Source organism: Pelmatolapia mariae, linkage group LG20 (assembly GCF_036321145.2).
Source record: "Pelmatolapia mariae isolate MD_Pm_ZW linkage group LG20, Pm_UMD_F_2, whole genome shotgun sequence".
NCBI classification, from domain to species: domain Eukaryota; kingdom Metazoa; phylum Chordata; class Actinopteri; order Cichliformes; family Cichlidae; genus Pelmatolapia; species Pelmatolapia mariae.
This window is the reverse complement of record NC_086244.1, coordinates 5,648,553-5,663,747: the sequence shown is the minus strand read 5'-3', so window position 1 is coordinate 5,663,747 and position 15,195 is coordinate 5,648,553. Positions and strand designations below refer to the sequence as shown.

Here is a 15,195-nt window from a genome sequence, read left to right as displayed (position 1 = left end):
GCTTCAATTTGTGGTGTTCGGCTAAAGGACCAACAACTTGTATAGTAGGAAGCAGGCCCGTTGTGGTGATATGAACATGCTGTTGGCTGAAAGCTTGGGCTGAATTTTGGGAGAAATTTCTGGTTTGATTAAGGGACAAAAATCATTTGTTGGGGTTATTAAAGGTCATGAAACACACCGCTTTACAATATTTAATACATGTTTGAACATTTCCTTCTCCAGGTTTCCAACTAGTAGAGACACTGGTGCACATTTTACGTGCAGCTGTTTCAGTTTTAAAGCAAGTGGTTGGTTTAAAACTGAAATACTCGTTTTTTAGGAGAGACCAAGCTCGACTATGCATGTTTCAACACTAACGACTACACAAAGTTAAGATTTAAAAAGGGTTTTTTCTAAATAAAAATCGGTTATTTTTCAGCATCTAAGAAATAAAAATCCACTGTATATCCATGCACTTCTGTGCAGTCTGATTCTTGCAAATTAAATGTTTCCATCAATGTTTTAAACTTGAGATTATAGACAAAAACAGAGGTTTTATTCATTGAAGAAGGTACACAACCAGCCTGAATTCTCAGTGTGTTTTGGACACAAGTCTGGGTTTGCTTGGTTTAAAATTGATTTTCAACATTTTGGCTGTTTTCACCGATCATTTCCCTCAGCTACAAATCCATCATCTGCTTCTTCTGCAACCCTAACGTGGCATCTCCCTTCATCTGCTCAGTGCTTCTTGTGGTTTTGCAGGGTTACAGATGAACATGTTGCATGTCACAAATGTTCATCAGAAAAAGCCCAAAAAACTAATAAATTAAGTGCGGCATGTAGGCTGCTGTTTGTAATTCCTTCGATATTTCCTCGCCACTGCCGGGATGTCAGAATCTGTCAATAAGAGCGTGCAGGTTTGGTTTGAAAGTGAGGAGACGTTAGCTGGTTGCAGAATTAGTGGTGTAAATATATTTATATGAGAGATGGTATACAGTGTGTTTGTGAGCATGCTTTCATTTAACGTCGGAATTCATTATACATACATATTCTTCACATTCTTCATGCATCCATACCTGCAGGGCACACGGTAACGGCATGCATCACCGCAGCACACGCTCACAGAGCATGCGCTAACTACATGTGCTGTCCCAGATATGCAAACACACTCGGAGGACGATTAGGAAGGGGTGAAAAACATGTGTAAGATCTTGTGAACTTTAAATGCAACCCCTCGTCCAGCTTCTTCCCACATCTGTGTGGATTTTAGGGGAACAATTAAAAGTTAAAGCAGAAACAGCGTGAAGAGAGAAAGGGAAGACTGCAAGTGACAGAGGGGGATCGGGTGACAGGGGCATCTATCAGGAAATGCAAGATTTCTTGACACATACATACACAGACACTGGAAATGTGATTGGCAGCTCCCTCAAGGGCTGTAGTGAATTATTCAGCACAGTGTGACGGACCGACAGACAGGAAAGCATACAGAGAGACAGAGCATCCGTCAGAGACACGCACTGAGAGGGAGACAGACAGACGGACAGACAGGCACGCAGAAGGCTGTGGATCATCAAAACTTCCCTCCAGGCACATTTTTATTCATAATCAATAACTCTATTAAATTTTACATCAGCCTACGCGCATTCATAGTCCTGGGACTCTAAATTCTTAAAGAGACATGTTTTGAAATTCGGTGCCTTCCTTCAGCTGCTGCTGACCACCGTGAAGGAAACCAGTTTCTGCATGCAAACATTTTTTTAAAACCCAGCCTGCGGTTATCACATCACAATCAACAGCAAAGCCTGGCCAATCAGCTCACAGTTTGCCGTGCATGTTAGCCCAGGACGATGTGTCTCATTTCAATCAAGTCTTCTGGCTAGACTGCTACAGCCTAATGACTTATACCTCGTATCGAAGTTTGTGCAGAAACGGGAAAAACAGATTATGATATCTGCGTTTTTACATGATATAAACAGGAAAACTAAGCAGCAAGTGCGCCGTCAGACTGGATATCACAGTGTGGCTTTGGAATTACAAACACAAGCAGCAAAATATTTTACTAAGAAGAGATCTTTCTAGAGATAACTTACTAATTTTTTAATCCTGCAAACTCCGAGCCATGAAATGATTGCCAGAAAATTCAAATGTTTTTTTTTTAAACTGGTCGTTTATTGAAACGTATGATCAATTAAATAAAATATGAGTTTTAATTTGTATCAGTTTTTGCTGTATCAATATTTTCTGCAGTTTATTTCCTCACAGTTTGTTTATCTTAAACAAATAAAAACATATAAGCGGGTTAGCACTGAAAAACCACACTGATGATGTCGAGGTCTGAAAAACTCATGCACAGGGCTGTGTGATATGACCAAAATCTCATATCCCGATATAAGACATTTATCGTCCCGACAACAATATATATCACAAAAATGTTACATTTTCTGTAAATTCTGTGAATCTCGGCCAACTCGACTTGCATGAAGTGCTTTCAGCTGGGCGTCGTGTACCTGGAGTCGAGTGTTTTGACTGATGCATGTAGCTACACATAGACATAAGTTAAAACGGCCGCCATTTTCTTTGTCAGTATTTATTACACGGCGTGCTGTGGGGAAAAGCGTTTTCTAAGGTTTATTTTTTAGCACCTGACGGCTCTTTTTTGCTTCTCATCAGTAAACATTCTGCATACTATTTAACGTGATTCATTTTATTTTTGAAAAATCTCAACAGGCTCTTCAGCTTTATTGTGAAAGGTTTATGTGGAAAACAAGTGGACGGCGGAGCCAGGTTGCTAACGACAACGCATAAAAGCAGTCGCTTGTCTGTCTGTAGCATGGTTATTTTAAATATAAGAGAAAGTGACAGTGACCATCAAAATGATTAAAAACATTGCTATTTTATATAGTCATCCGATATATTTCGTTATATCGAACAGCCCTACTCATGCATCTAACATGATACACTGGGTGTTAGAGGCTTAAGGTGTTTTAGATCAACACTGTTTAGGACGTGATTTTTAGTGGAGCCCATATTTAAATGATGTCCTGAAATCAGCAGCTCACACTGGAGGATCTTCCATTAAGGTTAGTAAGGTTCACCGGCTAACCTAAACCATATTTTATGCAGATATTTTCCTATAGAAACAGTGCCTGTGAATTTCATAGAAACCTTTGGCAAACCGCAAAATCAGGAAGATCATTTCCTCGAGGGTTTCGATCGTATTTTTTTATTATTATTTTATTATTAGTCCTTTATTTATCCAGGTAAAAAAATCTCATTGAGATTAAAAATCTCATTTTCAAGAGAGACCTGGCATCATGACAACAAAAGTCAAAATACGCATACCACATAAATATACAACGTTCAAAACAAATACAATATCCCATAACAACATGTGCAAAATATACAACAGCAGATCAAACCAGGAGTACATTAAAAACAATCACACTGAGTAAAAGAGCCACTCTCTCGTTCCTTTAAAACAGACTTAAACTCTCCCAAAGTAACCAATTCCGATAATCTCAGTTCCTTCTGCAGATCATTCCAGGAAGCAGGGGCAGCGTATTTAAAAGCCTTTTTCCCCAATTCTGTTCTGATCCTAGGGACAATCAACTGTATTGTATTGTGAGAACGAAGGCTGTATTGGTTGTGGTTTCTACACATATAAACACATTTTCAGTAGAGAAATATTCACTTGAGTTGAGCCACAGACCTGAGATCGAGATCGTGTTTTCAAATGTGTGGTTCGTACTTCTTAAAACACTCCTGTGCAGGTTCTGATCATTACGTCCATCTGTTTGGCTGCATTTCAGCCTGACTTTCATGGTTCTCTAGTTCTTTTCCCTACAGGCAGCTGGATGCTGCAGGATCACGCCCTAAGGGCAAAAGAAAATGCAGAAAAGCTGTGAAAAAATAAAAATAATTCCAGCACTGTCAGAGGAAATGACTTTACAGAGGAACCCCCAGGAAACCAGAGTAGAAAGCTAAAAGAGTAAAACAGAGCTCCAGCTGTCTAATCCATATGTTATTTATGGCGACACAGGCTTAAATTTACATGACAGCACATTGTCTTAAATTGCCCCGTCTCTCTCTGTCTCAGCAGAAATGAAAGAAACAGCTGCTATTTCTTGTTTACCATCCAATCAGCATATCAGAAGCTTCAAACAACAGAAGAGCTATCACTTCAAGTCATGTTCTTTTACTGGGTCAAGGAATAGCAAGAGACCTCAAAACTTCCTTTAAATCACAGATCAGACAAAGAAACTGAGACTGAACCTGAAAAACTTGCAGATGCGGAGAATCCTGAGAACCTTCAGGTTTTCTTGAAGTTAAATAAAGGATATTTTCTTTATAGTCGAAACTGGTGTGAACATGCTGTCAAAACATACGGTAGTAAGTCAGAAAAATTCTTCTTATCCCAGTTTAAATGAAGTTCTTCTTGGCTGTGGTTAAACACAGAAACAGGAGGACAACATGCAAATGCGTGTTCTACAAATTATTATTGTTATTCATTCATTTATTTTTTTGTGCGTAATATTACTTCATGCAGTCGAGCTCAACCACAATCCCACTGCAAGATCTGACAGCAGCTTATTTTAAAACCAGCTCACATCAGCTGATAGGTCATCTCCTAAACATTCAGCTGTCCTGCCCATGCCTGTAGCGTCTTCTGTAAGCTGCTTTGCAACCCGCCTACATAATAGCTCCTGTTCATGACATGTCAGAAATGCCGTCATTGTCTGCAGTGAAATGTTATTAAATTATATTAAATTAAATCATTATATTATATTATTTATTTGGAACAAAAAACATACGTTCAATCAGCTCCGTGAACATCTCTCATCTTTCAGCCCCAGTTTGTGCTCCTCTTAATTCCTTAGGGGTTTATGTTAAAAACAAATTCTCCACAGTGGACCAGTTTTAGCTCGAAAGCTCCCATTTTTGGAAAGATGAGTAGTGTAGGTTCCCACGCATTTGTGCCAAGACAGATTGCGTGTGGAGGAAGAACACAGACCAGAAAGGAATCAGATGAAATCTTTTACGTCGTATATTTTTTTTTTTTTCCTCATAGAGTTTATTAAGGCAGCCCTCCTAATTATTAATGGTGATTCATTGTAGTATTTCTTTTATTTTTATTATCCTTTTATCAAAGAAAACACCATCTGCAATTGATATACTGGCTGTTTTTATCATTCATTTGTTGCTGGCTGGCTAGCACCAGCACTTCCCATCCTTAGTTTCCTACCAACCAGATGACCGGGTCACTCCGCTCTCTTTGATTTGCTCCTGAAGTAAACTTCTGTCCAAGAGAGAGCTGATTATACCTCTAATATTTTAAATTTCATTTCATAACACAGCTATATATACATACCAAACACATGCCTCTCACTGATCCGTTCTTAAAAGCTGAAAATCAGCCCTGTGTTTTGAAGAACTTAAACATTTTTAAAGATTAAACTTTTTCTGAGATCTCACCACCACCCACAGCAATATTTAAATATTTCTAGCTGTGAGCTATAAAAGAAATGAGGCTTTTCTTCTGTGGCACGACTACGACCATTTAAAGCCAATTTAAAAATCAGGCTGATTTTCTATACATGCTGACTCTTGTTATGATGCTTTGTCCGGGAACTGCGGTACTCTGCACACAGAGCAAAATCAAAACCTGCTTAGAATTTGAGTTTGTAGGAGGAATTATTACAACACTGGGCCTCAGCTGCGAATCAAAACTCACAACTGTGAAAGCAAAGATTGGAAGAGAAAGTTCTGCACCAACGCACGCTTCTTTAGGAGGGTCGCCACCGTTCGGCTCAGCAACAGCTCAGGTTTGGGAAAGATCGCTGATCGGTGTTGAAGGGCTTCGTTAAATAAGGCGATGTTAGGATAAACACTAAAAAATAGGAGGACACGAAGCCTGAAACACTTCATCTGCTTCCACTTGTGTGAATGAAAGGCTGGCAAATAGCTTTGGGGTCTGAAAAATGCCAACTCATTTTTTCACAAGTACACAGAAGGCCACAGATTACAAAGCAAAAGACCCGACAGCTGGACCTGCTAACATCTTTTATTGACACTCTTCTTCTCTTGTTACCCTCTCCAACCAATGTGGAGTCCCTGAGTGACAGACCCTGAAATTAAAATGAAAAGTAAGAGCAATAATCACTGTGAGTCACTTCATTTGTGAATGAACAGTGAGGCAGCCCCTCCTCGAACGCTCACACACACAGATTTGAATGATTCAGCGTATTGAGCTACACTGCGGCTGCCAGTTAGTCACTCGGGCTGATTATCAGCCGCGTTCGTCCAGCCGTGGCCAGCAGTCACCTGAGCTGAGTGTCCATTTGGAACTGATTCAGTCACTTCTCTCTAGGATTGATTGATCCGGTCTGGCACAGACAGGAACCGATTGGATCGTCCTAAAAAACTGCAAGGCTTGCTGACTACTGAAATCAAAGCTGGACCAGAGCTGATGCTTCGTCAGTCTGTCCACAAATGTCAAGGCTCTTCATGTCTGATGGTACCTTTTGAAACCGTCAACACTTAAAATATGTCCTGCACTTTTCTTGATGACAGGTGCATAAGATCAGAAAGAAAATCACAAATTCCCTTTGAGGACAAAACATTTAGGACCTCAGACATTCAACAAGCAAACTGCATATGAACAAACAGCAAATAACACTCATCACATATTCATATATCTGTCATCTGCAGCTGTCCAGCTAAATTCAATCAGGAGACGTTAGAAACATCTCCTAATATGCATAAAAACTCATAATGACACTGGGTTCCTACAGTGCACGAGCAACAAGACATCAACAGACATGTACAACTGTACAACAGACACATGTGACACAATATAGCCCATAACTGAATATAAATGAGCAACCTCTGGGGCTGAAAGTGTCAATAACTGCACTTTCTTCAATGGCCACTTGGGGCAGGCTGCACGAGTGAGTCGATCTGTTTAACTTGTTTAAAAACATCTGGAGCTAATTTTCATCTTCACAGCAACTGTGAATGTGTTTGTTTTATAGCTCATTCACTTCTGTTATATAAAAGCTTAAATATACCCTAAGGGGTGTTTGGGGTTTTCAGCCCTGCATCTTGATTTTTGGACTTTCTACATCTATTTGTTGTTGAATCTTTATTTTTGGTTGTGTTATTGTTTATAGTATTTGGACTTTGTTTCCTTGCTGGTACTCTCTTGTTACTTTCTCTATGTTTCTCAATTGTTCTTAGTTTTAGTTTCACCTTCCTGCAGTCTTGTTTCTCTTCGTTCCCTATTTTGATTCCAGGAGCTTCAGCGTATCCCGGCCTTCCCTGTGTCTCCCGTTAACTCTCTGTCTCTGTTTTAGGTGATCTTTTGTAAGTTACTTCCTGTTTTCTTTTTGTAGTTCTGGTCGCCCGTGTCCTGTATTGAGTTTAACTTGACTTGTCTCATTACCCCTGATTTGTACTCTGTGTGTTTCCCACCTGTTTTCCTGGCCTCACTGCCTTGTGTATTTATTGTCAGCATCTCTCTTTGCCATGTGATCCCACTTTGCTGTGTGCTCCCCTGCTCTGTGTTCCTTGAATCCATGATTCCTAGTATTTAGTTTTCCTGGTCTCATTCCCGTGTGTGGGGTTTTTGGACGGCAATGAAGCTGCATTTTGAGTTTATGCCGTCTGCATGCTGCCTGCCACACAGCCCTCTGAGGGACAGGCAGCTACTTTTTCATCAGTCTTCAGGCATTGTGAAATATACCAAAAGGAGTCCGATGTTAGGTTTTAGCAGTAAGTACCACTGACTGCAGTTATCAGGAAGATGACTGTTTCAGTCCTCTCGTAGTGTTCATGATCAACTCCAAACATAAACAAACAAAATCCGAGTAAATTGTTGCAAAAGTGTTTCACGTCTTTCCAGCTTCAGTAGGAAATCCCCTGGAGTTCTAACAAACCCCCAGATAAAGAAATGTGACCTTGCTGCTTTCATCTGGATTTTAAATGTAGATGAGGGAAAAAAGATAAACAGCCAAGTCTCCACTTTAGAAAAGGTGAGTCAACCTTGATTCCAAACCTGACGTGTCTTTTTACTGAAAGGCATTGTGGGTTCTGGTCCGGCACTTGTAGCTGTCAATAGCGGTCTGTATCTCTTAAGAAGGATTTTCCCCCACACAGTTGTTGAACACCACGGGTAAATGACAGCCTGACCTACACCTCGTGTTTTAGGTCAATAAAAGCCTCTGCTTTCACTGTGCTGCTGCAAACATCTGTACAGTGAGATCAGGGTGATTCAGGAAGATGTCTAAAACTGGCTTCTGTTTTTCTATCAGTGTTTACACACATTTAGATGGATTCATCTTCTAATGACTGACAGTTAAACACAAAATGATACCAGTAAAGATAAAGGTCAGCAAAGCTGGGGATTGATCTTTGATTGGGCTTTATAAAATAAAATCCTAAGAACCAGGTAGATGTTTGCTCATAACTTCTCACAGAAATTTCATTAAAGGGCAGTTTGAGGAAATTAAACCGACTTGTACAAAGAGTCCATATGGCGCTCGCTATCAACAGGCAGAATTTAAAACTATACACAGAAGCACACCTCAGAGTGTTGAGGGTTAAATAGAGATTAGTGATGCATTTGATACTTCTGACCGTCTGTCAACTTTACTAAATCTAATTTACGCAGCAGGGACTGAGAAAAGCTTTGGTACCAAGATAATGATGAACTGTTGGATGGCTGTGATTGTTAGGGCAGCTTTTCCTCGAGACATGGAGCAGGTTTTCCACTAATTGGGATGTCGGATGTTCGATTTGCAGCTCCTGCAGGCAAAGGGACTTTGGGGCAGATACTGAACATCCCCCCCCAAAAAAAAGTGCTCGTAGTAGTCATGTAATAATATATAAACACACCATTTTTATCTGACAGTTTCTCAACCACTAGTTTGTTTAGCCTTTAACAGGACACTGTTATCTTTATCCTTATATGCTGTCATTGTGATGTGTAGTGAGAGTAGGGACCAAGAACAGGAGAGCCTGGAGAGGTGGAGGTGTGGACTGGAAAAAAGAGGAAGGGTGGTAACAAGGCTCGCTGTGACGTACGGTTCACAGAAGGTGGTGCTTAAAAAAAGACAGCATTCAGGACTGACAGTGTTAAGATTTTCATTCAGAGTGATGAAGATAGAGAAGATTACAGATGATTATGTAACAGAGTACGGAGACAGAGTTAGAAAACCAATAATCAAACGGAGATGGTTTGGACACATGCAGAGGAGAGATGGATGATATATTGGGAAAAGGATGCTGAATATGGAGCTCCCTGGCAGGAGGAAAAGAGGAAGATCACAGGGAAGAGGATGCTGGGATAGCATGAGATGGTCCACTGTGGCAAGCCCTAAAGAGAGCAGCCAGAAAATATATATGTGCATGTGGACACACCCTTTGGTGTCATCAATCATATATGTGCCACATAATCATGCAGGTACCTACTGATTCCTCCCTTAAACTGGTAATGCTGTTCCAGTGTGCTGCAAACTCAGTAACTTGCCTTTCCAGAGATTTGTATAAGTGGTCTAAAATGGGAAAATGTACAGACTGTCATCAAGGTTATGAGTGTAGCTAACAGGATGTCAGACACTTCTCACATTCAACCATCCAAACAAACTTACTCTAACATCTTTTTTTCCGAGACTGCTACAATAATATCACAACGATATCACGATCCGTTCAAATCTGACCACTGACTATGAAAACAATAAACAAATATTTTTCACCTGAGTGTTTTTTAATCTTTCATTTTCACAGAAAGAGATAAAAGTTGCATTTCTGCAGTGAAGGAAATCATAATGAGCAGTGAAAAGCCAAACTGGTGTAAATGTCCCAAATACCTGCGAGCTCCTGTGTGTTATTTGGACAGTGAATGTTACTTGCGGCCTATTATCTGCTGCCAAAGCCAAACTTCAGCCTGCCTGTGTAATTTCATCAGTTTTCCCCCAGAATGCCTGCGATGTTGACTTTCATTCTATCAAAATGCATTTCGCAGGCGTACGTTAGGTTTCATACTGCAATAATCAAATTCTAATAATCACACTGGAGGGAAAACATCTTGAATTCACTTCTGCCTTAGCTGAAGAAATCTCAGCTTCTCAAACGTAAACCTGCAGTCAGAGTCGAGTCATCGACACTGAGCCCAGCCCGACTCTCCCGGCAGCAACTACCCCATTAAAACCAACTCATTCTCATTCTCCAGCTCTCAGCATCTTATTGTTGTTCATTAATGCGGTTCATTACGGAGTCTGCATGTAATTATACTCATATGAATTCCCGCATGCTCTTTTTTTCCCCTGAATTAGTTGATGTTCTGTGAATCTTCATTTAATCTCGTGTTTTTCCGTGTTTGTCTACGGAGGTTCGGAGGCGAGCTGCCGCCCCGCGCCCTCGCCTAAAGGATGATTCAGTCGGCCCGTCTGAGTTAGCGGACCTTTCTGCTCAGTGAAAATCTAAGCAGCTATTTTCGATCTTTTTGGAAATTATGCAGTCACAATAAAATGTGTCTTTGAATAAGACTGGTCCGGTTCTTCAAAGTGTCAGATTTTTGTTATATGGGAGTAAATCAAAGGCACAGGCCGCTCGTCATGTACAAATTTCAGTTTGTTTTCCTGAAAGCTGAAATAAATTATGCAACAAGAACAAGCAAAAAATTGCTTTGTTGAATTGAGCCTTATTGTTGCTGGAAAATATCATTTTTCATTGTTGCACAACTGAGACGCTTTTCTGTAGAACAATGCAGCGAGTGTTTGTGCGCTTCTTTTAAATCCTTCTTTGTTACAGACAAATGTTTTTTGGGTTTTTTTACTACACTATTCAAGTCTTGGGTCTGACTTCAGGATATTTTTTCTATCATCTCAGTCATGTCTCGATCCAGCTGGTGTTTTGACTGTAACTTGCTTCACCCTCAGGTCTTTGCTTTCCCTTCAGTCTCTCCTTTTTTTTCGCCTTGATTTATCTGGCCAGCGTTACTTACTGCTCTTGGAACAGATGATACGAGTTGCTCTGCAGTCGGTAAAGAGGTTCTACTATTAAAAAAAAAAAGATCCCACTGGTAACCGGTTAAGCGGGTTATTATGACCCATAATTACTTCCTAGTGTGACTGGCGTCTCTAATGGCTGCAGTAATTATGAGGGAAGCATGCGGGTTAGGACTGCTGGTATTTCAAGGCAATTTCTGCAGGATTTTTGTTTCACTTTGCCAGTTTAGTGCACTTCCTTCTTAAGAATCAACATGGTAAACAATTAACTTGTGATAATGGTGCTGGCTTCGTGTTTTTGTGTTGACGTCGAGCTGAGAGTTGTACACTGATACGGGCTTACTGCTCAGACGGACCCTCAAAGCACTGAGAATAATTGTGCTGCATGCTCACATAGCTCTGGGTCTGTTGGTCTGACAGTGGAAACATATATTTAAAAAAAAAACAGAAAGAGAGCAATTCAGAAACCTCTATGATGAGTAAAATTACAAAGGGACCAAAGTACCAGGAGAAGGTTACCAAGGTAGGCACACCTGGGGGAGGTGTTTGAGGGAGAGTGCCTGGTAGCCGGGGCTTAGCACGTGGGGTCCAGCCGGGCACAGCCCAAAAAAGCAACATGGGCTCTCCCTCCTGTGGGCGCACTACCTGCAGGAGGCACCGTAGAGCTTCAGAGCCATATGGATTTGGTGGTGGAGCAGATGCCCTGGTGGTCTGATCACTAAAAAAGAACTGACTTCAGGGAGATTTCTTTGGCTCCTGTATTTTATACTTAGATACTTTTGTGTTTTGTGGTGTGCTGCATTGAGTAAAGGATTATGCTATATTTAAAAAGCTGTTTGAGAGACATGCACCTCAAATGAGACACACAGTAAATGGACTGGAGCTTATCTACTGCTTTTCTACTCTACTTGAGCACTCAGAGTACTTTCAGCAGCATGTCTCATTCACACAAGTGCTTTTTCACAACAGCCACACACATCCACACTTCAGCGATCGCATCTAAAGGAACCTGGGTTCAGTATCTTGCCCAGGGACCTTACAATACCTTACCTTACAATATGCAGTGCCTGGAGGTGACTGCGATTACGTGAGTGTAATCGAATTGAATCCAATTGAACTGAATTAAAATGTTCTAGTAAAAAAGTTCCTTCTACTCTACTAACTGGTAATGGTTGAGCTGGTTGTGGCAGAGCTACAGGAAGGTGCTTTAGTCCAGTTATCACCAGCTTAGAGATTTGAAGAGTCCAGAGTTTAACCTGTGATGTTTTATGATTAGCTGTAAAACAGTAAAGAAGGAAAATGTCTTTTATGTCTTTTTCAGACTTTTCTCTACACATTTATTTGTAATTCTTATTGTTTTTTGTATTTTCATCTGTTTGTCACTGTTTTTATTTATTGTACTTTGTCTCCATTGCAAAATTGGTCCCGTGTGTACTTTGCCTGACTTGATAAATATGTGGTAATACAACTGGGTTACTTAATTACAGCACTTTGTAATTGTCACCATACATAAATTTGTAAACATCTAAATGTCTTATGTTGTAATTAGAATTTATTTTATTTATTTAAAAGCTCATTTGAGATATTTCATTGTGACTCTGGCAGCGTTCACAAAAACTTGTTTCATAATGTTTTTTCACATTTGAAATGAACACACAACTTCATGTGTGAGTCTGATGTATTATATACACAGTGCTTCATGTTGTCTAATAAAAAAAAGTCTTTCATTTCTAGAGATTTAGGTTATGTGAAACTTCCATATTCGAGTCAACCCTTTTGCACCCAGCAAAAACTTCTTGAAAAGACGACTTTGTCAGATGTCTCGAGTACGTCGAGATTTGAAGAGCGAGAGGTGAAAAGACGTCTTTTCAGGTCAGTGAAAAGACACACCTTCACTTCTAAATTTAGTTAAAAGTGAAAAGACACCTCTTCTTTCTCAGCACATCTGCAGACTCCTCAGCCAACCATCAGACTGTAACCCGGAGCGTCCTGTGAGGCAGTGTGACTCCATGTTTCAGGTTTTGACTGTCCAACGGCACGTGCGAATAAGCTCACCATCCAACACTCAAAGAGACCCAACCCCATAAGATACTTGATTTACATACAGATATATGAACATTTATAAATATTTTTTTTATAGTTTAAAAAATGCTGCTTTGTAAAACTAGTCTGTGTAGCCACAGTGAAAAAAACTGTAGCTGTCTGATTGGTCGAAAAAAGGAGTTTACAAAGAAGGCAACTCGACTTCTTTCGGTTTGGTGAAGGTGTTTAACCTCTGATCCAAGAGGCTTCTTCAGTTCTAAAACTAATAACGTGCAGACTCCCAGGTATTTAAACCCTGGTGGATGCTGTGCCCACTATTAATGCTCCAAAGCTCCTAAGACTACCATGGGCTGGATGACTGAGAAGCTACACAGTCAATCAAATGTTGTGTTTAAAATATATAAATTCTACAACAAGGCTGGATGTGAGGTTGCTGAACATTCATCTTTTTAGACTTCTTTCTGGTATAATATCTATGTTTCATCTTTCACTTTTACTTTCAAACTTCTTTTGACTGGTTAACCAGATTTTTCAACATAAATGGACTTTCGGTGCATGATGGGTAAAGTCTAACAGAGTTAATGTAACAGGAAAGGAAATCAGTTTGAAATGTGTTGTGGGAATGTTCGTTTAAAGATTCAGCCCATACATTTTAACCATCCCAAACTACTCTGCTTGTAAAAGAAGGGAGAAAAAGATCCAGTGTGGAAATCACTAACATGACAAGCAGCCAGAGGAGAGCAGCAGCGAGGTCTAAACCACAGCGTCTTGATAATGTTCCTGTCAACATATCAGGACCATGACAGACGGAGGCATCGTGGGGCAGAAACTACATGTTGGAGCTGTATGCAGCCGTGCAGCTGCTGTCACAGGCGGGACTGGAGTGGCAGGTGGACCAAAAGGTTCAGTTCAGGGGAGCTCTTCGCATTTTTACGACTGTTTAAAGTTGTGCGTGAACGTGGATACTACACGGCAGCTTTGGAGGAAGGAGTCGCGCTGTCTTCGTTTATTTCTGCACATGGAAGAGAGAGGGAACATTTCGGACACATGCACATGCGATGACGCGCGCGCACACACATCGAGAGCCTAAACACACAGACACACTTTCTGGCACACACATGGAGATCTCCGTGCAGGATAGCGTTGAGAACGCATTGCCAGCGCACATATTACGCACACAGAAGTGCGCTTTGCACACACACACGCGCGCGCACATGCACGCAAGCACGCCCCTCTCGCTCCCCACGCCACTCCAGCGGTCCTACCTCCACACTTGCCCCAGGTGCAGGACGTGAAGCACGGTCTGAAAGACCCACATACAGACGGTGCAGCACCTCCGGGGGGTCCCGACTCTCCCCGCCGTCGCTGGCGGGGCAGAGGACGCGTACACCGGTGTAACATTCGCGGCGTTCACTGCCACCGCGCTCCCGCCGCGCTGGTCGCTGTCCTTGGTGCTTAGAGTGCCGTCTCCCGCCGCGGCTGCTCCGCCTGCCTCTGCTCCTCTCCCGCTGCAGCTCGCTGCTCCTCCTTCCCCGCCGCTCAGCTCCGCGTAGTCGTACACGAACCACCTGAAACTCAGCACCTGCACGACAGCCGAGGGCACCACGACAAAGACGAGCGTCAAGCCGAACCACCAGTTTTCGCCTCTCAGGTAGTAGTCGGCAGCCAGCCACAGGTCGGTCGCGCCGTCGGAGAAAAAGACGAGCAGGGCGCAGAGCACCCAGCAGCAGTCCAGCAGGGTGTAGGGCTTCCCGCCGGCGGCGGTGCAGCGGGGCCGGGCGGCGGGGTTCCCCGGCTCCGAGAGGCTCCTGGGCGTGTTGTCATCTTCCACAGACACCGCTGCTCCATCCGACTTAGCGGCCATGTTGGTTAGGATAGGAGAGAAAGACAGAGAAAGAGGTGGGGAAACGGGAGAGAGAGTGAGAGAAAGCGAGGGAGAGGGAGAAGGGAGGGGGCTGGCTGTTTGCAGGAGAGAGTGTGAGAGATTACATCATAACTAGCCTCATCATCAGCCAATTAATTGCGAGGCATCATTACTAAGAGCGCTTTTAACACCGTGACACCAGCGCGATGTTTTCGGGACATCCAGCGTGCAGGCAGACAGTCCCGCAAATAATTACGACCTGCGGGGTTGTGCTTTTAAACCTATTATCGAATCTGCCCTACC

The 15,195-nt window shown here is 41.9% G+C and overlaps 1 protein-coding gene across 1 annotated transcript in view; it reads right to left on the bottom strand.

Moving 5' to 3' along the window:
* The window catches only part of LOC134618878 (XK-related protein 7-like), a 105,581-nt gene extending 90,689 nt beyond the window's left edge, over window positions 1-14,892 (bottom strand). Inside the window, exon 1 of the mRNA XM_063464478.1 lies at window positions 14,294-14,892. Within this exon, the coding sequence (XP_063320548.1) occupies window positions 14,294-14,892 (599 nt within the window). The remainder of the gene's footprint in view (window positions 1-14,293) is intronic.
* Window positions 14,893-15,195: the final 303 nt, after the last annotated feature.